Consider the following 20,192-nt stretch of genomic DNA (forward strand, 5'->3'; position numbering starts at 1 on the left):
GGGAGAATAGCCTGGCCTCTCCCAGCGTCCGCTTCCTAGCTGCGTGACCTGGGCAAGCCCCTGAACCTCCTGTGCCTGTGTCCTCGGCTTTGAACATGAGGACAGTGATGATGCTGTCTACCCCACAGAGTTGTGGGCATGATTGAATCAGACGATCTGTGTTCTTAGAGTAGTGCCTCGGGCATAGAAAGTGCCAGTCCAGTGCCTTTCGTTATTATAGTAGTTGTTGTGCTGTTGTTTTTATAATAATAATAATAATAATAATAATAATAATAATAATAACTAGGCCCAGAGAGGTGTTTTCATGACACACAGGGGTGGGTGGGAGGGCCCCCGGAGCACTGCACCCAGAGCCCTGCTGCTGTTTCCCCAGTAAAGCAACGTCAGCAGTGGTGGCAGTTCCTCCCCCAGCCCTTGCTCTGTGTCAGGCACTGGCCAAGTGAAGCTCATTGAAACCCCAGAACTTTAGCAATATCCTTATTATCATTTCCCAAGTGGGAAACGGAGGCACGCAGTAAGGAGGTGACAGGGTCCTGATTTGAATCCGAGTCAGTTTCTTACCACTCACCCCCACTCCACCCCACCATTCCCCACCACCACCACCACCACCACCACCACCACCACCACAGGTATCTTTTCACCTTTAGAAACCCGCAGTATAGACCCTGCCCACGTGGGTGGAGTGAGCACCCCGAGACTCAGCCCTTGGCCAGCCCATCAGCCACTTCGGTGGTTTTGACCATTACGCAGTTTGGAATTATTTTTATCCTTGGGCAAATATTTAATTTTTACCCCTAATGGACAGTTGGTTAGAGCAGGAAGCATTAAGGAACCCTGATATTAAAAGGCTGGCTCATGAGGAACATACAAGTGGTAATAAATCTGCACATTTGCCTCGGTGCTCCACCCGGATCCAAGCAAACATTCATCTGGTTGGAGCACGGGGTTGGGAGTGGGGGGGGAAGCCCACTCCCCGGGCTGAAGAGAGACTGAGCCGGGGTGGAGGGGGCCATCCCCTTCTGTTCACAGGGAGTCAGGACCCTCCACCCTCCACCCTGCTATTTGGGCAGAAGTGATTGCGAGCGCTTCCTGAAAATTCTCGGGTCTCATCATTTAGAAACAAAGCAAGAAAATTGCAAAAACAAGCCAGTTGATTTTTATTTTTAAAAATCAAATAAACATAAAATACAAGAATTCCCAACAGTGGGCCATGAGATCCGTCTTTGCTTTTGGTTTCTTTCTCTGCCTTATATAGTCAAATGCTAGCCTACGTGTAAGTGCGTGGCTGGACCCAAAGCCACAATGTAATGGTGAGATGTCATTTTCAAATGTCTTTGTAGGAAAGCATGCTTTTGCTTTCATAACTCATTTACAGTAAGTCAAGGAGAAGGCATCACTTGATAAGGGGGTGGGGAGGGCAAATTTTGCCTTTATTCATGGATGTTCTTAAAGATCATATTAAACATGAACCTTATAATTTGCTCCCAATAACATGTCAATCTAAAAAACCGTGTTTTCCATAAAATAACTTCTTTATTGTGTATCATTGAAAGGGGCAAACTAGGTTTTTAATTCCTAAGGGTGTTTGAAAGATGGTACAGGGTAGGGCAAAAGTAGGTTGACGGTTGTTCGTAAGGAAAATAGTACAATGTTTAACAAATGATAACACAAGCACAAATTCTGTGATTGGCATCCTCACAACTGAAAACCTACTTTTGCCCCACCCTGTATATTGCTGTGACAGGAGTTCTCAGGACTGCAAAAGTTCAGCAAAGCTGTGACTAGCTCCCTGCACTGCCTCGGTTTCCACAGATGTTAAAAGAAGAATAAAAAACGTTCCTGATGCCCCTCATGGAGGAGTGGGGTCTCCTGGTGGGTGTCATACAGGCCCTCACCAGGGAACGGAGTCTTGCCTTGTGAAGCTCAACCTCGCGAGTTTTGTCTGAGAACTTGTGTATGACGGGTGGCGCACGGGGTCCGCCAGGCCTGTGTCCCCGGGATGCAGGGTCTGACTGTCCTGCAGGTTGTGCTCACATGTTTGAGTTCCACTAAGGACTTTCTGAGGGTCGTGAGGACAAAAAACGTTCAGTGAGCTCTGTGTGCACCTCTGGTGGGGTCGCCCCGTGGTCCGGGGTCTGTAGACGTACCTGCTGCTCGGGAAGCAGGCTGTTCTGTGGTCCGTTTTCTGCATATTGTTTGGCCACCTGGTACATAAGAAAATGATGAGAAAATGGCCTCCACGCCTTTGTTAAGTCTGGTGTTACCTCTGGAATGTCCTCTCCATTTCTCCCCTTCTCAAAAACTTCTACTCATTTCTTTAAAACTTTATTTTATTAACTGAATTTGAGACTCACAGAAAAGCTGCAAGGATAGTACAAAAAAAAAAAAATTTCCCCCCCATATATCCTTCACCCAGATTCCTCAAATATTAACAGACATTTGCTTTCTCTTTCTCTGTCTCATATACTTTTCTGCTGTTTGAGAGCAAGTTGCTGAAATGATGCCTTTTCACTGCTAAAGACTTCACAGCGTGTTTCTTTAGAAAGACTTTTTTTTTTCATCATCGCAATGATCAAAACCAGTAGCACATACAATGCTGTTATCTGCTCTTGGGCCTTCTCCTCCTCGGCCTCGTGTGTCTTCAGTTTTTTTCAAGGGGGGGGAGGGGGTAGAGACAGTTCCCAAGTCCGGGTATTTCATAGCTTTGCCTTTTTTAAGGAGGGGCCAGTTAGTGGGGGTTTCCGCAGTTTGGCTTTCTCTGATGTGTCCTCATGGTGAGGCGGGTGAGGCGGGTGAGGCCGTGCCTTCTCGGGCCTCCCATCGGGAGAACCACGCTGCTTTTCCGCCTCCTGACCGGTGATGTTGGCTTTGATGGCGTGGTGAAGGCAGCGCCTGCCAAGGTTCTCCACTGTAAAGTTGCGAGATCCCCCTCGGTAATGAAGAAATAGCTTGTGGGGAGATGCTTTGAGACCGTGCCAACATTCTGTTTTTCTCCAACTTTCACCCCACTGGCTCCCGTTGACGTCTCTTGCTTGAAACAGTTAGGATGACGACAGTTGCCAAATGATTTTCTAGTTCCGCCATTTCTTTCAGTTTTACTGGTGGTCGTCCCGTTGTCAGAGAGGGTCTCTGGTTGGTTTTAAACTCCTTGCTCTAGGCCTCAGGACCCCAGCATTGGGGAGCCAGGAAGAGGAGGTCCCGGTGCCTGGCTGACCATCCCTGGACATAGAGACAGAGCCTAGCAGATTGATGTTTCTGGTGTGCAGTGTGAAGGCTGCAGCACTCGGCTACAATCCTCCTTGCTCTTTGGAAGATTCCAGCCCAAGAACCCATCTGCTGGGCAGCCGTGTCCCGAGACGGCTGGGCGGAGGCGGGGTCCCCGACGTGCATGAAGCTGTTGAGTGGCTCTCCGTCTGCCGTAACGTCTCGCCATAGACTTGTCAGTTCCACCAGCCCTGGCTGAAAAATGGGACCCGAGGGAGGCCCGGCTCCAACTAACTCCATTTCACATTTCCTCTCCTTCCCGGGATGGAAAAATGGCCCTTCAGGGACAGAGCAGACCTGTCAGTAATGAAGTTGGGAGGGAGGAGGCTGTCCCAGGAGGTGGCGGGGATGTGATGGCTGATGGGCTGGTACGGGCGGCAGCCGACAGCATTTCCCCGGAGAGCCTGGAAGATTGGCGCTGCTTTGCTGCCCACAAAGCCGAACCAGCTCAGGGGCCGCCCTGGACCCTCTGCTTCCCATCATGGAGCTGTGTTTCCTTCAGTTTCCCGGGAGTCCCTCAGGACCAGCCAAGGCAGAGGTACAAATAGGCTCAACCCTTTCAGGTCTACCCCTCATTTACGTTCCAGTCATGAGGTCCATTTGATGGATGCAACAACTGAGGAGCAGAGAAGTTAGGCAACTTGTCCAAGACCAACCAGCCAGACTTGGACAGAACCAGGGTTTGAACCTAGGTGTGTCCGATTCCCAAGTTGTTACTGACTGCATCATGCTGCCTCTCCAGGTGAGAACTCGTGAGAGCACTTCTGAGACCCAGGAGGGCTTCCTGGAGGAGGTGCCGATTGCAAAAATGGGCAGATGAGGCATAGGAGGTCCCCAGAACTAACTGTTGGTCAGTGATTGGACGCCTCTGGCGACAGGGAACTCAGCACATTCCCAGACGGTCCCGCAGCTCCCGCTCTGAGGAAGGGCCTCCATTTGGTGAACTCAGGCTAGCCCCTGGCCTTCCTTCCCACACAGCTCTGAAGGCCTCAGCCATTGGACAGTCGGTCACACCCGGGATCTAAAACTCTCACGGTACTCCCTCTCCGTCCCCTTTCCTCTTTGTCCCGCCTGCTCCAGTGTGAGGGCTGTTCCGCTGCATGGAGACAGGTGAGGAGAAAAGGCTGGTTCCTATGGGGCCAGCCCCCGCCTACTGGCCCTCTGGGGTAGATGCTAATGGCCAGGCTTCAGGCTGGAGTAAAGGAAGTCACTGGAGGTGTAAGGACCCCGTGGGCAGTGTTTCCCTTGGGAGGATGGCAGTGAGCACTTAGCAATGAACACTTGCATGGTGAGAAACTATGTCCAAAAGGTGGCCCTTAGAGGCCAAAATGAGAGCGGAAACCAGGAGCTGGGCATCCTGGGGTCTCTTCCTTGATACCTAACATTTGAAATAGCCCGTCTCCCCGCAGCTCAGGCTCCTGACCTGTGCTGTGGGTGTGCTGCTGCTCACCCCTTCCTCCGAGGCGCAGATGGACTGATCCCGTACTGTTAGGAAAACCCACAATGTCATATCGCTACAACCAGACACCAAAACAACATTTACGTCCACTCCTTTCAAACACGCCAGAGCCCTGTGACACGGGCACTCCATTTGTCCCCGTTCTGCAGACGAAGAAGCGAAGTCCCAGAGAGGTTAAGGAACTTGCTCAGCGTTGCTCAGCTAGACGTGCAGAGCCGGGGTTTGAACCCCAGTGGCCGAGCTCCTACCTCTGCGCCTTGAACTGTGACAGGGTGTCGCCTCGTGGTAAACACCCGGCAGTTTGTGCTGAGACCACCTGTATTCCAGGCAGCAAGGGGCGGTGGGAGGCGGCAGCGCGGTGGGGCAGATTCACACCCGGGGCTGGGGGCGTCCTCGGTTCTTTAGGAACAGTGGGTGGGAGCCAGCAGAATCTCAAGGCTCCAGAAGGGTGGCACAGCCAGATTTGGCTTCCTGGAGTTGATTCACATGGAAACGCCCGCATCCCAGCTGAGGCTGACCTGCGTCCGTGGCCGTGGCCACGGGCTCTGAGAGCGCCCTGGTGGACACAGAGCTCGGCGGATGCCCGGCCTCGCCGGCAGGCTGCACTGAGGGTCCACAGGCCGGACCTGGGGACGGCAGGCTTGGCCGGGCCAGGTGGAAGGGTGAGGGCCTTCCCCTGGGAACACGCCACCGGGGCAGCCGCGTGCTCTTCCCATGACATCACGGCCGCCTCCCAACACAGGAGGCCAGGGATTCTTGGAATGCCTGGTTCACCCTGGAGCAGAAATAATGCCTCTCCGTGGAGGTGCCTTTGTCCCCCAAAGGCTCTCCAGGGCTTCGTTGTATGGTAGCCAGACCGGCCCTGTGGCCCAGGCAGGATGTGGAGAATGTGGGACCCTCCCTGCTGAAGGAACACCGTGAGTGGGGGCGAGGTATTCCCATCCTGCAGGTAGGAATACTGAGACTTGGGGTGTGTTGGGTGGTTTTGGCAAACCACCCAGCAAATTGGTGCTGAGCAAGGTGGGTAAGAGCCCTGGCTTTGCCACTGGGGTGGCGAGGAGGGCCTTGGAAATGAGTGAGGCTGAGCCCATCCAGTTCCCCAAAGAAAGCTGTTTCCCCAGGGCCTGCCGCGCTGCAAGATGGAGGAAGGTAGTAGCCAGGGCCTGTGGCGCCTGCTCCCCTCCTCCAGCGCGCGGCCCCAGAGCCAGGGGGCCACCCGAAAACTCAGCCCCACCCGCAGCCCTGCCCACAAGCCCCACCACAGGAACTGGCAGGCCGTAGGGAGGGGCAGGATCATTCCCAGCGCGATGGAAACCCGAGGGCCACACGTGGTTCTGTGGTTTGCCCCAGACGCCACGGAGCCAAGGCAGCAAGGCCGGATTTCCAAACCCCGACACAGAGCTCCGTCCAGGCCCTCCCAGGCTTCCCTCCCACGGCCCAGCTTCCCCGCGCCCCGTGCCCTCAGCCCAGCCCGCGGCCTCTGCTTCCGCAGATCCAGCCCCAGCTGCCAGCCCGCAGCCCCTCCCCCCACAGGCTTTCGCCAAGGCCTGGGCTCCTCTGAACTTGGTCGCAGTGGCTCCGCCAGGAGTGCAGGCTGCCCCAGGCCCCGGAGACCCTGGAACAAACAGGCCTCAACCATTGTGGGGCGAGAGAGTTCAGGGCACACAGGCTAAGACCAGAATCTTCATTCAAATCCATGCTCTGCCTCTTGCAGGCTGTGTGGCCTTGGGCAAGTCCCTACCCTGCCTGTGCTTCGCTGGCCTCACTATAAAGCAGGCTAGCAACCGTCTCCCTCTCCGAGAGCCGTGCCTGGCGCATGGGTAGTGCCCCGTACACGTTGGCCTGCTTTTAGTTCTCGTGATCTCAGGTCCGGTCCTGTTCCCCCTGGCAGCCCCCTTAGCCAGGGCTGGCGTCAGGGGTGCGTGCTGCCGCGGCTGTCCTGGAATTCTTAATGGTGTTCAGATAAGAGGCCTACGTTTTATTTTGCACTGAGTGCCGCACGTGAAGTAGCTGATCCTGCTCGAGACCAGACTAGGGCAGACAACCCCTGTGCTGCTCTCTGCTTCCTTTCCTCCATGACTCCTATCCCTGGTTGTGGCCAGATACCGTTTCTGGGATTAACGGATCAGCATCTGCCTCTTCCAATGGATTCTAAGCTCCATGAGGGCACAGCCCTGTGTCTGAGTCAGCGCTGGGTCCCCAGGGCCTGGTATGTTTCCGGGCTCGCTTGAGGCAGGAATGAGTGCCCGGCCCCATGCCAGACCCCAGGGAGATTGAGAGAAGGTTCTGCCTCATCCCATGGGAACGGGTGCTGTAAGGGCTTACGTGAGGAGCACACCAGGCTGTCTGGCTGTGGCAGAGACTAGGGAGGTCCCATGCGGAATTGAAGGTGGGGTGAGGTGGGGGGTCCTAGGGGCTGGGAGGCTCCTGGGCAGAGCTGGGCCTTGAAGCCAGTATGGGATTAGGAGAGGTGGTTGAGAGACTCCTTAGGGACAGCGCACAGCTCCGTGGCTGCCACCCCGGCTTCCCTCGCAGGGCTCCCGGAGCGTTGCCTTGGGCAAGCCCGTGGCCACCTGAGTAACCCCCAGGCAGAGCTGAGTCCCGAACACGTGGAGTTAGTGAATCACCGGGCCAGCCTCCCCCTCGTGCTCCCTGGTGCCGTCATTGAGTAGTTGGTGAGAAGTCTTCCCTCTGCGTTCAGGGCACAGGGGTGCCGCTCCAACCCCCTCTTTTCCGTTCCAGAGCATCCCGTGGCCAGGTGAACATCTGGTTTCTAAAGCTTTCGGCCCCGAGTGAAATCCCCGAACCTCTCGCATGAACTTTTGCCTTGGCTGGCAGACGCCTCCGTCTTGGATTATTTCCTGCCCGACTCTAGGTGAAAGGGGAGCCCAGAGCTGGGCTGACTGTCCGGGGCAGCAGGGGTTTTTCTGAAGCACAGGGCACTCTCCCCTGGGACCGTCCCGAGACCCCGCTGGGGGGCGTGGGCCTGGCGTCCAGAAAGCTCACCCATATGGTGCTGCCACGATGTGGTCCCTCATCGGCGCTTTGCCGTGATGCCCTCAGTGCCCCTAGGAGTGCTGAGACCTCGGACAAGTCACCGTTAATCCAGTCGGAGAGCTGTCAGGCCTCCCTGCGTGTGCAGGCACAGACCGGGCGCTAGGACGGGAGTGCGGCGAACTAGCTGGGCAGCCCCAGGGGAACAAAGCAACCTCTCTGAGCCTTTGTTCTCCCATCTGGAAAACTGCCCTGCTGTCACTCGGGTAACCCTCGCAGCCACCCCTGAGGTGGGGCCGGCACAGCTGGGAACTGACACGGAAAGAGGCAAATGCCCCCGAGCCTCCCAGCTATGAGCGGCCCAGCCGGGCTCTGAGCGGGTTTCCATCATCTAATTCAGCCCCCGGCGCAGAGTAGGTGCTCAGTTCATCTGAGCTGCTCTGATCCTTGTCCCTCTGGTGAGCCAGTATCGTGTTCCCCTTGGTTGGCTGCCTGAAGAGAGAAATCATTTTTCCCTGTGTCTTCCCCTCAGTGAGCATCATTCTGCAAACCGGGGTGACGGGCAGCCTTTATCCTGGGCCCCCCTAAGCTCAGCAGACCCCTCTTCCCCTTCACCCCCCCCCCTCCGACCTGCGCCTGCACCTGAGCCTCACCTCTGCTGGCGCTCTGTCAGGTGGCTGGGGCGGGGAAGGTGGGTGCTGGGCGTGTGGAGGTGGGCAGGAACGGAGGCGCCGGAGCTCCCGAATAAGCAGTCATCACTTTTCCTGGAGGCAAGAAATATGAACCCGGGAATAGTTTTCAAACCACTTGCCCTAGGAATTTTGCTTTCAGAAAATGTTAAGCAGACCTACAAATTATGTGGTAAAGTGCCCGACATTTGAGGGGACCATAATAAGTCGGTGGCCCTCGGAATATCTAGTTGGGAACGATTATGAAATAAAAAATGAGCCGAGAGATGTTTGTCTGCATTTGGACTGCTGTTAAAATCATTTCTCAAAACAAAATCTGAAGTTATTCTCTCGACACCCACCTCCCAAAATGCAGCTGTGGTGTTCCCAGAAATTTTTTTTTTTTTAATAAAAGAAAGAGTGAAACAAGACGTCTGATTTCAGAACCCAGAGAAGAAAGAATAAACTAAATGAGTGATGGAAACGGCATACTGACAATTTCCATTCTCAATAAAAAGAGCATTATTTCCCTAACAGCAGGTGTTACCAGTAGCACAAGTAGAATATTAATCTTATCTCTTAAGCCATCCCCCACCCACCGCCACCAGAGAAAGCTTCCCTGGAGAGATTGGAACATAATAGACAGACAGCGAGCTGGATCCCCACCCCCTCTTTTGCTTGTGGGGCTGAGGACTGCATGTCCATGTGTCTCCAAAACATGGACCCACATGTCTGTGTATCCGACACCGAGTGCGCCTTCCTTGCCCAGCTGCTGGGAGCAAAGGCAGCGTCTCCCCAGCCCGGCCAAACCTAAACCCACAGGTTTGCTGGGAAGCAGCCAGCTGGACCCTGGAGGAAGGTACCGCCGAAGCCCAGGCCAGCACACACCGGAGAAAGGAACTGGTTTTGGCAGCTCAGGCAGCCGACAAATATTTGTGAATGGCCAGAGCAGGGAAGCCTGGGTCTCCGTTGTCAGGGACCAAGGCCCAGTCCCGAGTCTGTTCCAGTGGGCTGGGCCCTCTCAGCCCTTTCCCAGGTCAAGGATGTAGGCCTCACTGGGCTGTCACCACAGCCGGTGTCAGCTGTAATTCAGTCTTTCTCTCCCAAGAGGGCTGGATGTGAGAGTGAGCGGGCACTGGGTGCCGTGATGAGCTGACAGGCTGGGCACACGTCTGAGAGCCTCTGCAAGACCCTCTGGTGTGAGACTTAACCTGACTGAGCCTCAGTTGGCTTATCTGTAAAATGGGAAGAAGGTCTTGACCCGCCTGCCCACAGAGAACAAAGCAGGGCCTAGAGCAGGAAGGAGGAAAGGGGAGAAGAGGTTTTGTGCCCTTTGCCTCCATGGCATCTGGCTTTTTCCTACTCTCCTAGGGGCCACCCAGCTAACCTTTTGTATCGCCCGGCACCATATCAGCCTTCCTGTTTGACTCGGTCAGTCTGGCCTGCCCAGTGCGAGTCTGAGAAGACTTACTATTGCCCAGCACTTGGGTATTCTTGGTCTTTGCTGTATTGACAGGGCTAACTGGCTCTAAGATCTTTTGAACTAGGAGGACATGGAATTCTAGCACACACACACACACACACACACACACCAACAACAACAACAAAATCCTGGAAGAAACAGCAGAAGCTTTGCAAAGACCTAGCTGGATTTTTCCTGAGCCTTGACAACACCCCACCTTCCCACCTCCCCCACCCCCCATGTAAAAATTACCCTTCCTCCTCCAGGGAGAGGGACGTTTTGCTGTGTTCTGTTTGACTGGGGGGAGGGGGCAGATTTGAGGAAGAGAGGGAAATCCCTGGTATGGGAACTGGGAACCCAGACAGTTTGGAGACAAATGCTGGGAAGGGCCGGGTCAGCCACTCTCTTGGGGGCATTCTTGGGCCATAGCTGCAGGCACCACAGAAATTCTAAATAAGGATGACAAAACTTGTAAGAATCAAGCATTATCTGCCAGGGAATTTCCAAAGTGCTTCTCTGGGCTTAAAAATTAATCACTTGCTCGAAGAACAAAGAGAACGAAAGGGGAAAGGGCCAATTAATTAAAAGTAATTTAAGAATATAAGTAGGGAGAATTCACCAAAGTCACAGGCGAGTGGTGCCCTGGGGAGGCGGCGGGCCATGGAGTTGCTCTCCCGGCCAGTGGTGATCCCTTGGAGGAGCCTGACTCCGTGGCTGGCTTTGCTGATGGGGCCCATCTCTTCCCTGGGTGTCCCCGCTGGTGAGCCCTCCCCTGCCGTCCATCAAACTGACCATCGTCGGGAACTTAAAGCAGTAGCCCATTGAGATCGAACCCAGACATGGATGAAAATACCACGCAGGCCTCACATTCAGCATACAAGGCTGCTGTAAATGTTTCTATAATGACTCTTAAATTACTAAAATAATACAGACAACAAAGCCCCTGGACATTACCTATCAAAACAAGCGTAAGAGGGCTCCGAAAGGTGGAGAGAAGGCAAACTGGCTGCGACCTTGGCACCTGAGGAATGACAGGATAGTGACTGGCCTGAGTTTTTCTCTTGGCCTCATAGATCCTAGACTTGGAGCTAGAGAAGCCCGCAACCCAAAATGTCAATAAGCACAGGCAGACCCAAAAAGCCCAAACAGAAACCTGCCCTTCATAGCCGAAGGGCCAGGAAAGGGGCATCGGTCACAAGACAGGAAATTTAGACAATAGCTGCTCTGCTCCAGGCAAATGCCCCAGAAATACTCACTCCATCCCCATCCATGCCAGCAAAGGCCAAGTGAGGGGCTGAGGCTCCGCCCTCCTCCCCAGAAGGGTGAACAAGACACCCTGTGGGCATCCGGAACTCCCACCCCTTGGGGTGTCAGAGGAAGCCCAGGGAGAACCTGACCTCTGCCCCCCTCCTGGCAGCCACAAGGCGGAACAGCCCTTCCCAGCACTAGAGCAGGGTCAGAGGAGACGGGATGAGAGTCTCACAGCAGAATACCCAAGATGTCCATGTTTCAACCGAAAACCTCTTGTTGTGCCCAGAAAAACCTCAGTTGAATGAAAGGAGACAATAGATATCAATACTGAGATGACAGAAATGTTAGAATCACCTAAGATTTCAAAGCAGCCAACATCAAAAAGCTGCAAAGCACAAATCAGGAACACACTCCAAACAAAGTGAAAAATAGACCTTGGCAAAGAAATAAGAAGATATAACAAAGAACCAAATGAAAATGTAATAATTAAATTAACACAATGGATAGGCTCAGCAGCAGCTCAGAGGGAAGCCAGGGAAGAGCTGGTGCCCTGGAAGGCAGAGCCATAGAAACGATCCAGTCTGAGCCACAGAGAGAAATGGACTGAAAAAGAATGAACAGTCCTTAGAGTCCAGAAAGGAGAAGCGGGACCGGGTGGGGCTGAGAAAGTACCCAGCAAGGAATGCCAGGGGCCATCTCCTGCATTGCTGACGGAATGTCAGATGGGACACAGTTCAACATTGTCGTAAACTACCCTGGGGCCCAGCAGTGGTGCCCCCAGGCTCCATTTTATCCCAGAGAAACAAACACTGTGTCCACACAGAAACCTGTACACGTGTGTTCCTAGCAGCGTTGTGTGTAATAGCAAATAACCGGAAATAGCCAGCTGTCCTTCCACGGGTAAATGGTTAAACTCACTGGTACATCCACACAATGGAATACTAGTTGGCAGTGAAAAGGGATGAGCTGTTGATGTACACAGCCATGTGGACGAATTTCCAGGAATTATGCTGAGTAGACAAAGTCAATCCCAATGGACTTTTGATTCCATTTATGTAACATTCCAGAGATGACAACGTTGTAGAAATGAGACTAGTTGAGTTGTTCCTGGGGGCTAAGGAGGGGCAGTGGGAGGGAAGCGAGTGTGACCATTAAAGAGGGGGATGAAGGATCTTTGTGGTGATGGAAATGTGTTGTACCTTGAATGTATCAATGTCAAAAATACTGTACTGTAGTTTTGCAAGACATTTCCATGGAAAGAAACGGGGTAAAGGATATAAAAGATTTCTCTGCAATATTTCCTACAACTGCATGGGACTCTATATAAAAAGTTTAGAAAAATAAATGCATGTTCATTTTGAAAACCATTTAACATTTTGGCAGGTATCCTTTCAGATTTTTATATGCATATAAGTACTTGCCTTACAAAAAAAAAACAAAAAAACAAAAACGGACTTGTGCTGCACACATTGCAACGCGTGCTTTCTTCCATCAACAAGAGTGAACTCCTTCACACGTTCTTAATTACTCCATCTTGTTTCTTTGCTGCTACAAGCATGGCTGTTAGGAGCATCCTTGTACCTGCATCCCTATGCACGTCTTGGGTTGTTTCCTTTGTAAATTGCCGCAAGTGGAATTGCCATTCCAAGGCCCAGTGGTTTGCATGTCATAGAGGCTTTTGTAACCAACTGTCCAATTTCCATCCAGAGCCATACAGATGTCTGCTTCTCATACAGCAGTCCCCCTTATCCACGGTCTCACTTGCCACAGTTGCAGTTACCCAGGGTCAACCTTGGTCTGAAAATATAAATGGAAAATTCCAGAAATAAACAATTCATACGTTTTAAATTGCACGCCACTCTGAGTAGCGTGATGAAATCACGCACCATCCCACCGCTCCCTCCCGCCCTGGACATGAATCGCCCCTTTGTTCCGTGTCTCCACGCTGTTCCGTGCCCCCACCACCATTTAGTCACTTAGTGGCCACCTTGGTTATCAGATCAACTGGCATGGTATCATCGTGCTCGTGTTCAAGCCACCCTTGTTTTACTTAATGCCCCAAAGTGCAAGCACAGTGCCACTGGCCATTTGGATATGCCACAGAGAAGCCGGGAAGTGCTTCCTTTAAGTGAGAATGTTCCATGTAATCGGGGGGGGGGGGGGGGGGGGAGCCACATAGTGTATAGAGGGTTCAGGCAGCCCCTGGGGGTCTCGGCATATCTCCTCGGCGGACAAAGGGGAATTACTGTACTCAGTGTATTATAACTTATCATTTGTGCGGGAACAAAATGAACACCATACGCCTGTCTCTGCCTTAACAACTAATTTTCCCTGAAAACCCTGCCACTTCGAGAAAGCTGTTTTAAAAAATGTTATCAAAAATATATATTTTTTAATTCATTTTAATGGGAAAATGGTGTTCAACCCCAGCCTAAAGTACCCCTAAATTTTCACAGATGCAAAATTATCAGGTGAACATTCAAGTTGAGTTTATATCAGTGATGATAATGTGAAAGGGAATCAATGTAATCCATTCATGAGATGCAATGCAAGGCAGGTCCCAGAGGACGGTGTGGGCCTCGTATTTTAGAAGTTAACGTCTTTCTGACTTTACAGCTTTTGAGAGGCTCGTGGTTATCTTGTTCTCCAACGGCACTCACCTAAAGCCATGGCACAGAAGGAGATGGAACACAGGCCTTCCGGGGACGGGAGATCCCTGTGCACAAGATGGAAAGATCACCAAAATTCTCACCCCCAAATCGCTTGCCTTCAATCCACAAATCAAAATATTTGGCTTGCCCTGTGGCACACACCCCAAATTTGTCCCATATGGTATGCCCTGCTTAGCAAGTATTGTGTCAAGTATATCGGTGAGCCTGTCTTCCCATAAAGTCACTATGCTAAATATCACTTCTCTGTTTGTCAGCTTGGGTTGCCATAACAATATTACCATAGTCTGAGTGGCTTAAACAATAGGAATTTATTTCCTCACAGTTCTGGGGGCTGGAAGTCCAAGATCAAGATGTCGGCAGGTTTGGTTTCCTTCTGAGGCCTCTCTTCTCAGCTTTCAGATGGCCACCTTCTCGCTGTGTCCTCACATGGTCCTCCTTCTGTGCATGAGCACGTCTGTCCTAATCTCTTAGGAAGACGACAGCATGCCCTGGCCGGGTAGCTCATTTGGTTAGAGCAGCATTCCCACCAAGTTGCAGGTTCGATCCCTGGTTAGAGTATGTACAGGAATCAACCAGTGAATGCATAAATAAGTGGCACAGCACAGCAACCACCAGCCAGGCAGTGCCAAACACAACAGGAACCATCAGGAGTCCTTCCAGGGGGGTTCAGCGCCCCACCCCCCTCTCCCTCTCAAATCAATAAGTAAACATTCTGAAAATAAAGACAATAGTCACATTGGATTGGGCTCCATCCTAACAGCCTCCTTTTAATGGAATCGCCTTCAGGAAGGCCCTGTCTTCACACACAGTCACTTTCTGAGGTTCTGGGGGTTGGGGCTTTGACACATGAACTGAGGTGGGAGGAGCACAGTTCAGTTTATAACAACTGTTTATAGCATATTTTATAATTGTGTTTGGGGGGTAAAAATGTCAACAACAACAACAACAAAAAAGTTGTTTAACAAATGATACAGCTTTGCAAGAGTCATTATGGTTCACAGTCATGACCAGGAGCCCTGCCAGCGTGGCTCAGTTGGTTGAGCAGCATCGTCCCGGGCACCGAAAGGTTGCCAGTTCTACTCCCAGTCAGCGCGCATACCTGGGTTGTGGGTCTGAGCCCCTGTAACCAATCGATGTTTCTCACATTGATGTTTCTCTCTTTCCTCTTCCCTCTCTCTAAGCATGTCCTTGGTTGAGGATTTTTTTTTTAAGTCGTTAACAGGATAGTTGTTATCAGATGCAGGTCTGTGTGTATATTGTTTGCCAGGACAGGTATCAAGTATGTTTGGAAGATTCACAAAATGATAACAGTCGCTTCAAGAGGACACAGAGTGGCTGCAGACAGAGTTAGGAGGGCGCACTGCCCAGCTATTGTACCGTTTTAGTTGTCTTCCCCGCACATGTGCTAATGCATACTCTACCAGGGGAATAAAATACTTATTTTAGCCAAGGATTGATTTAATCCCTTTATAATCTCAGGGACCTGTCATCTCATTCCCTGCTGAATCCCAGGCCTTGTCCCAGAGCCTGGCACACGGGAGGAACCCCGTGGGGGTGTTGGCAGAATGAGCTGCTCGGTAAACCCCTCTTTCAGTGTTTGGATGCAGGGACCCTGCCCAGCCCACCCAGTGACCCTCTCTGTCTTTCCCTGTGGTTTGCAGGCGGCAGCAGAGGCCTCCAGGAGGGAGCAAGCCCCAGCAGCACGGCGACCACCAGCCGGGCAGTGCCAAACACAACAGGGACCACCAGAAGTCCTACCAGGGGGGCTCGGCGCCCCACCCCTCAGGGAGGCCCACCCATCACGGCTACAGCCAGAACCGGCGCTGGCACCATGGCAACATGAAGCACCCGCCCGGCGACAAGGGGGAGGCGGGCACCCAGCGCAGTGCTAAAGAGACCGTGACCGCGGACAGCCCCAAGCTTGAGGACGCCCTGGGGGACACCGGGCACAGTGGCCTCGAGCCCCCCCACAGCCCCGACGGCCTGGCCCCAGCGGCTTCTGAGAGGCTGCCCCTGCAGCAGCCGGGAGCCCCGGAGGCCGAGGCAAAGCGTAAAGACAGTGTTACCCCCGAGCGCATCGGGGAGCGGCCCAAAGTTACCCTGCTCCCGTCTTCCAAAGACAGGCTGCGGCGGAGGCTGAAGGAAAAGGGACCGGTAATTGCATTTTCACTGTTCTCTTCCACCAGGGAGCACGCGTGAGGCGGGCACGTTGGTGGGTGGGCGCGGGTTCGAGGGCCTGGGGCGCCCTGTGGAGAGAAGCGGGAGCCGCCACTGCCTTAGGGACCCCTGGCACCGGCATGAGCCCCTCCAGCACATTCTGGCTCCTCAGCTTCTGGACTCTCAAGTGGGCTCGTGGTACCAGCCCCCAGCAGAAAAGGGAGGGGAAAGAGGAAGAGGCCATGTCTGGGGGCGATGGAGGTACGGAGAGTGACACCACTGCCCATGTCACATCCTGCAAGCAGAGAGCAGGTTCCGGAACCTCGCTCCCTGCCCCAGCCCAGAGCTCTCCTTGTTGAGAACAGAGGCCAGTGCAGACCTTCCTTCGTGCCCTCAATCCTGCCCATCACCAGCCCTCACACCCCAGCAGTTAAGTCCCTCACACTCTCGGCCACCAGCCTGTTGTGCCTGAGCAAGTACTTTTGTGACTGTCAGCGGCCGTTTTCCTCCTCCCGCCTGCCTCTGGGGCCGTGGCATTGAAACCTCGGGAGGCTGTAGGCTTTCTACCTGAGATTTTCCTCCTGGAAGGGCCCATCATTTTGGAGGGTTCTTTGGTGTGTAGTGTTTGTGGGTAGAAGGCCAGCCCAGTCTCCGTAGGGACACAAAGCGGTGGCCGTGGCCGTGGCCGTGGCCACAGGGAGCCCTATGTCCAGAGAACACAACCACTGTGGGCTCCAGGAGCCTAGAGCTACTCCGTGGTGCGTCTGACCAGCACAGCAAGCATTTTGGATGCCACCTTCCTTCCCGACCTAGTCTTCCTGCCCTCCTTTTCTGTTTGGGCCAGTTTTTTATTTGTTATCTTATTTCATCTTCTGTAAGCCCTATTAAACCATTTCTGGATTGAGACCTTGGATGGACACGTAGACAAACAGAACCCACACACGTGAGAATCCTGGATGAGAGGTAGAGCTCAATCGAAGGGATGTCAGAGGGGCCAAGGGCAAGGGCAGCAGAGAGCATTGGGCTGAGGGTTCTTGGTGGAGGTCAGCATTCCTGGGGGAAGCCAGACCCAGGTTCTAGAAGGTGGGGCCAGGTCCTTTCGTACAGGCCACTCCCCCAACACACACACACACACACACACACACACACACACACAGAATCACAGAATCACACACTCACACACACACACACAATCACACACACTCTCACACTCTCACACACACACACACTCACATACACACACATACACACACATACTCTCACACACACACACACTCACATACACACACTCATACACACACATACTCTCACACACACACACACACAATCACACACACTCACACTCACACACACTCACATACACACACTCATACACACACACACACACTCACATACACACACTCATACACACACATACTCACACACACACTCACATACACACACTCATACACACACATACTCACACTCACACACACACTCACATACACACACACATACACAGGACCTCGGTTTGTCTGCCTGCCCCCAGGACGAGGTGGCCGTGGAGCCCCCCGCCCCCCAGCAGAACAAGATGGACAAGCTGATCGAGATCCTGAACAGCATGCGCAACAACAGCAGCGACGTGGACGCCAAACTCAGCACCTTCATGGAGGAGGCCCAGAATTCCACCAACTCCGAGGAGATGCTGGGCGAGATCGTGCGGACCATCTACCACAAGGCCGTGTCCGACCGCAGCTTCGCCTTCACGGCCGCCAAGCTCTGCGACAAGATGGCGCTCTTCATGGTGGAGGGGACCAAGTTCCGCAGCCTGCTGCTCAACATGCTCCAGGTAACCGACACCGGCAGCTGCGGCTCCGGCTGCCTCCTTCCCTCCACCCCCCACCCTGCCCCTGGGGTTATTACTAGAGAGAAGGCTGCAAATTCTGACCACGGTTGAACTTTTCCCAAGTTCCGCCCTTGCCCGATTAATTATAGAAAATAAGAAGGCACTCAAGGGGCAAGGGCTGAGTGGCCGGATTTACGTGTGTTTGTGTGAGGGCTCCATGGTTACGGTGGCCCAATATACTTTTATAGGTGCGTCATGTTTAACCGGCCTCTGCCTCGTTCTATTTCCATGATAAGCGGCTGGCTCGCGGTCTCCGGCAGCCTGTGCTTTGACCTCTCACGTCTGAGTAGACATGACCTTGCGGTGGCCTTCTCCCTCTCTCTCTCTCTCTCTCTCTCTCTCTCTCTCTCTCTCTCTCTCCTCGCTCCCCGTCTCCAGGACAAGCCCCCCAGCCCCCACCCCTGGAGGTGGCACCGTTGGTTGTAGCTGGTGCTTAGATGGATCTGAGCAGGAGGTACCAGGGCCTTGAGCAGGGAAGGTCTGGCCTGGCTGCTGGTGCTCTGAGCTTCTTGAAACCCTCATGGGGCAGAGGGGAGCGTGGTGATTTAATAGTTTTTTTTCCTTGGTGCTTTCCCAGTGAAAACCCTCCGCCCCGGGGGCTACATCTGAGTGTGTAGTAGGCGTGAGCATGGGCACTTAGACTGAACCCAGCACAGTTTCATCTCAAGTGCGGAGCTGGGGGGGGGGGGGGGGGGACGGGAGTTTGATGCCAGCTGGGCTACCAGGGGTGGTAGTAGGGACTGGTGGCATCAGGGACAGGTAGCAGGTAGCAGGGCATGGTGGCCACGCCAGGCCGGGGACTATCCTTGACTAGAGAGGAGCCGTCTCTACTTTTATTCCGAACATTAGACTAGTCAGGATAGGAATTGCAGTGCAGGGGAACAGTAGCTTACAACTTCTGCGCATTAGGGCTGGAAAAGTCTAACGCGTGTCTCTCTTCACCAGATGACCGTACAGTGGGTCATCCAAACCACAGTGCATGAGCCAGCGGGTCCCTGCTCATCATTCCCCCTTAGACACCAGGTGTGAACTAGGACAGATGGCCACCTGGTCTCAACCACCAGCCCGTGGTCTGCTGTCTTTCCCCTAAGAACAGGGAGGCAGGAGCCCTCTCCACGCCCAGCCCAGAGGGCCCCATCCCGCTGTCCTCTCCTCTTCCCGAGGAGCCCGCTCTGCAACCTGAGCCCTCGCTGCTGGCCTGGGCTGCGTCTCCAGCTCCCGGCCCCGATCGGGTTCCCATTCCTGGATCGCCCACGCTCCCCTGGTGACGAATTCCCGCATTACCTGAGGGATTTGCACATTGGACATGTTCCTTGCAGGCCGGAATGTCCCGGGAGCGTGTGGGGGGTGGCATCGGGGAGTCCAGGATGGGATCAGCCTGTGGGCTGTGGCCTTGGCTTTCGTCCTTTCTTGAGAAGGGGCAGGATAGGGCAAGATTTCTGGACGGTGGCTGCTAGATCCCGCTAACCTCGCCAAAGCCAGTGACAGACCGACACACAGGGCATGGGATGATGTACCAGCCAGGAAGGGCAGCCTGACCACGGGACCGCCCAAGATCCTGCCCAGGTCAGGCATTTCTTCCAATGACCCCAGGTGAGAGCGGCGTCGCACACAGTGCCCCGCATGGTATCAGTCCTGCGAATGCTCACCCACAAAAGGGGCTCCGTGGCCCGACACTGGCCTCTCCATTAGTCCACACGCGGACTGGCCCGTGGCAGAGGAGGGAGCCTGTTAGGCTGCCTTGAACTCAGCACAGTCCTCCCCACAGCCCCCACCCCCCCCCACACACACACACACACACACTCCACACACACCACACACACACACCGCTAATGGCTTCTCGCGGGACTGCTGTGCTGAGAGACGCCGTCTGGCAAACACCAGGGCGGAGAGAGAGAGGACTAAGCTGAAAGCTGAGAAACGGGGCTTCTCGACCGGGTTCACACCGTCAGCCAGAGCTTGGCTCTGCGCTCTCGCTGGGCCAGGGCTCAGCTGCTTAGCACCCGGCGGCGGCGGTGGCCTGAGGGTTCTGTGCTGCGGGAGATGACTCGGGCTGGGGAGGGTGCGAGGGGCCACGTGGCCTCTTCCTTCCTCGCTCTCCCACGACCGGGCCCTGGCATGAAGCCGTCCTGGGTCCCCCTGGGTGCCCCTGGTCCTCGGAAGCCGGCTCACCCCATATTGTGGCTCAGGGTGTGCCAAGCCTCCTGAGGGCCCCTTGTCTCCGGGCAGAGGAGAGCTTCCTTCCCACGGCGTTTGCTTGCGAGGAGCATTTGTGGGTTAGGTGTTTAGAAATGTAAACGTCCTCGCCTTCCCCCTCTTCACCACCCCTAACCCCAGCTTTCATGTAAGCTGAGGAGGGGGCCCCTCGAAGGGCATAACC

General features: G+C 53.9%; 1 protein-coding gene across 5 annotated transcripts in view; it reads left to right on the top strand.

Moving 5' to 3' along the window:
- Positions 1–20,192, top strand: part of CTIF (cap binding complex dependent translation initiation factor) — a 220,229-nt gene that overhangs the window by 129,345 nt on the left and 70,692 nt on the right. For all 5 annotated transcript variants that reach the window (XM_036419735.2, XM_045574964.1, XM_036419734.2 and 2 more), the window contains 2 exons: positions 15,432–15,924; positions 17,456–17,755. In XM_036419735.2, the coding sequence (XP_036275628.1) occupies positions 15,432–15,924; positions 17,456–17,755 (793 nt within the window). The remainder of the gene's footprint in view (positions 1–15,431; positions 15,925–17,455; positions 17,756–20,192) is intronic.

Source organism: Pipistrellus kuhlii, unplaced genomic scaffold (assembly GCF_014108245.1).
Source record: "Pipistrellus kuhlii isolate mPipKuh1 unplaced genomic scaffold, mPipKuh1.p scaffold_m20_p_6, whole genome shotgun sequence".
In the NCBI taxonomy this organism is placed as follows: domain Eukaryota; kingdom Metazoa; phylum Chordata; class Mammalia; order Chiroptera; family Vespertilionidae; genus Pipistrellus; species Pipistrellus kuhlii.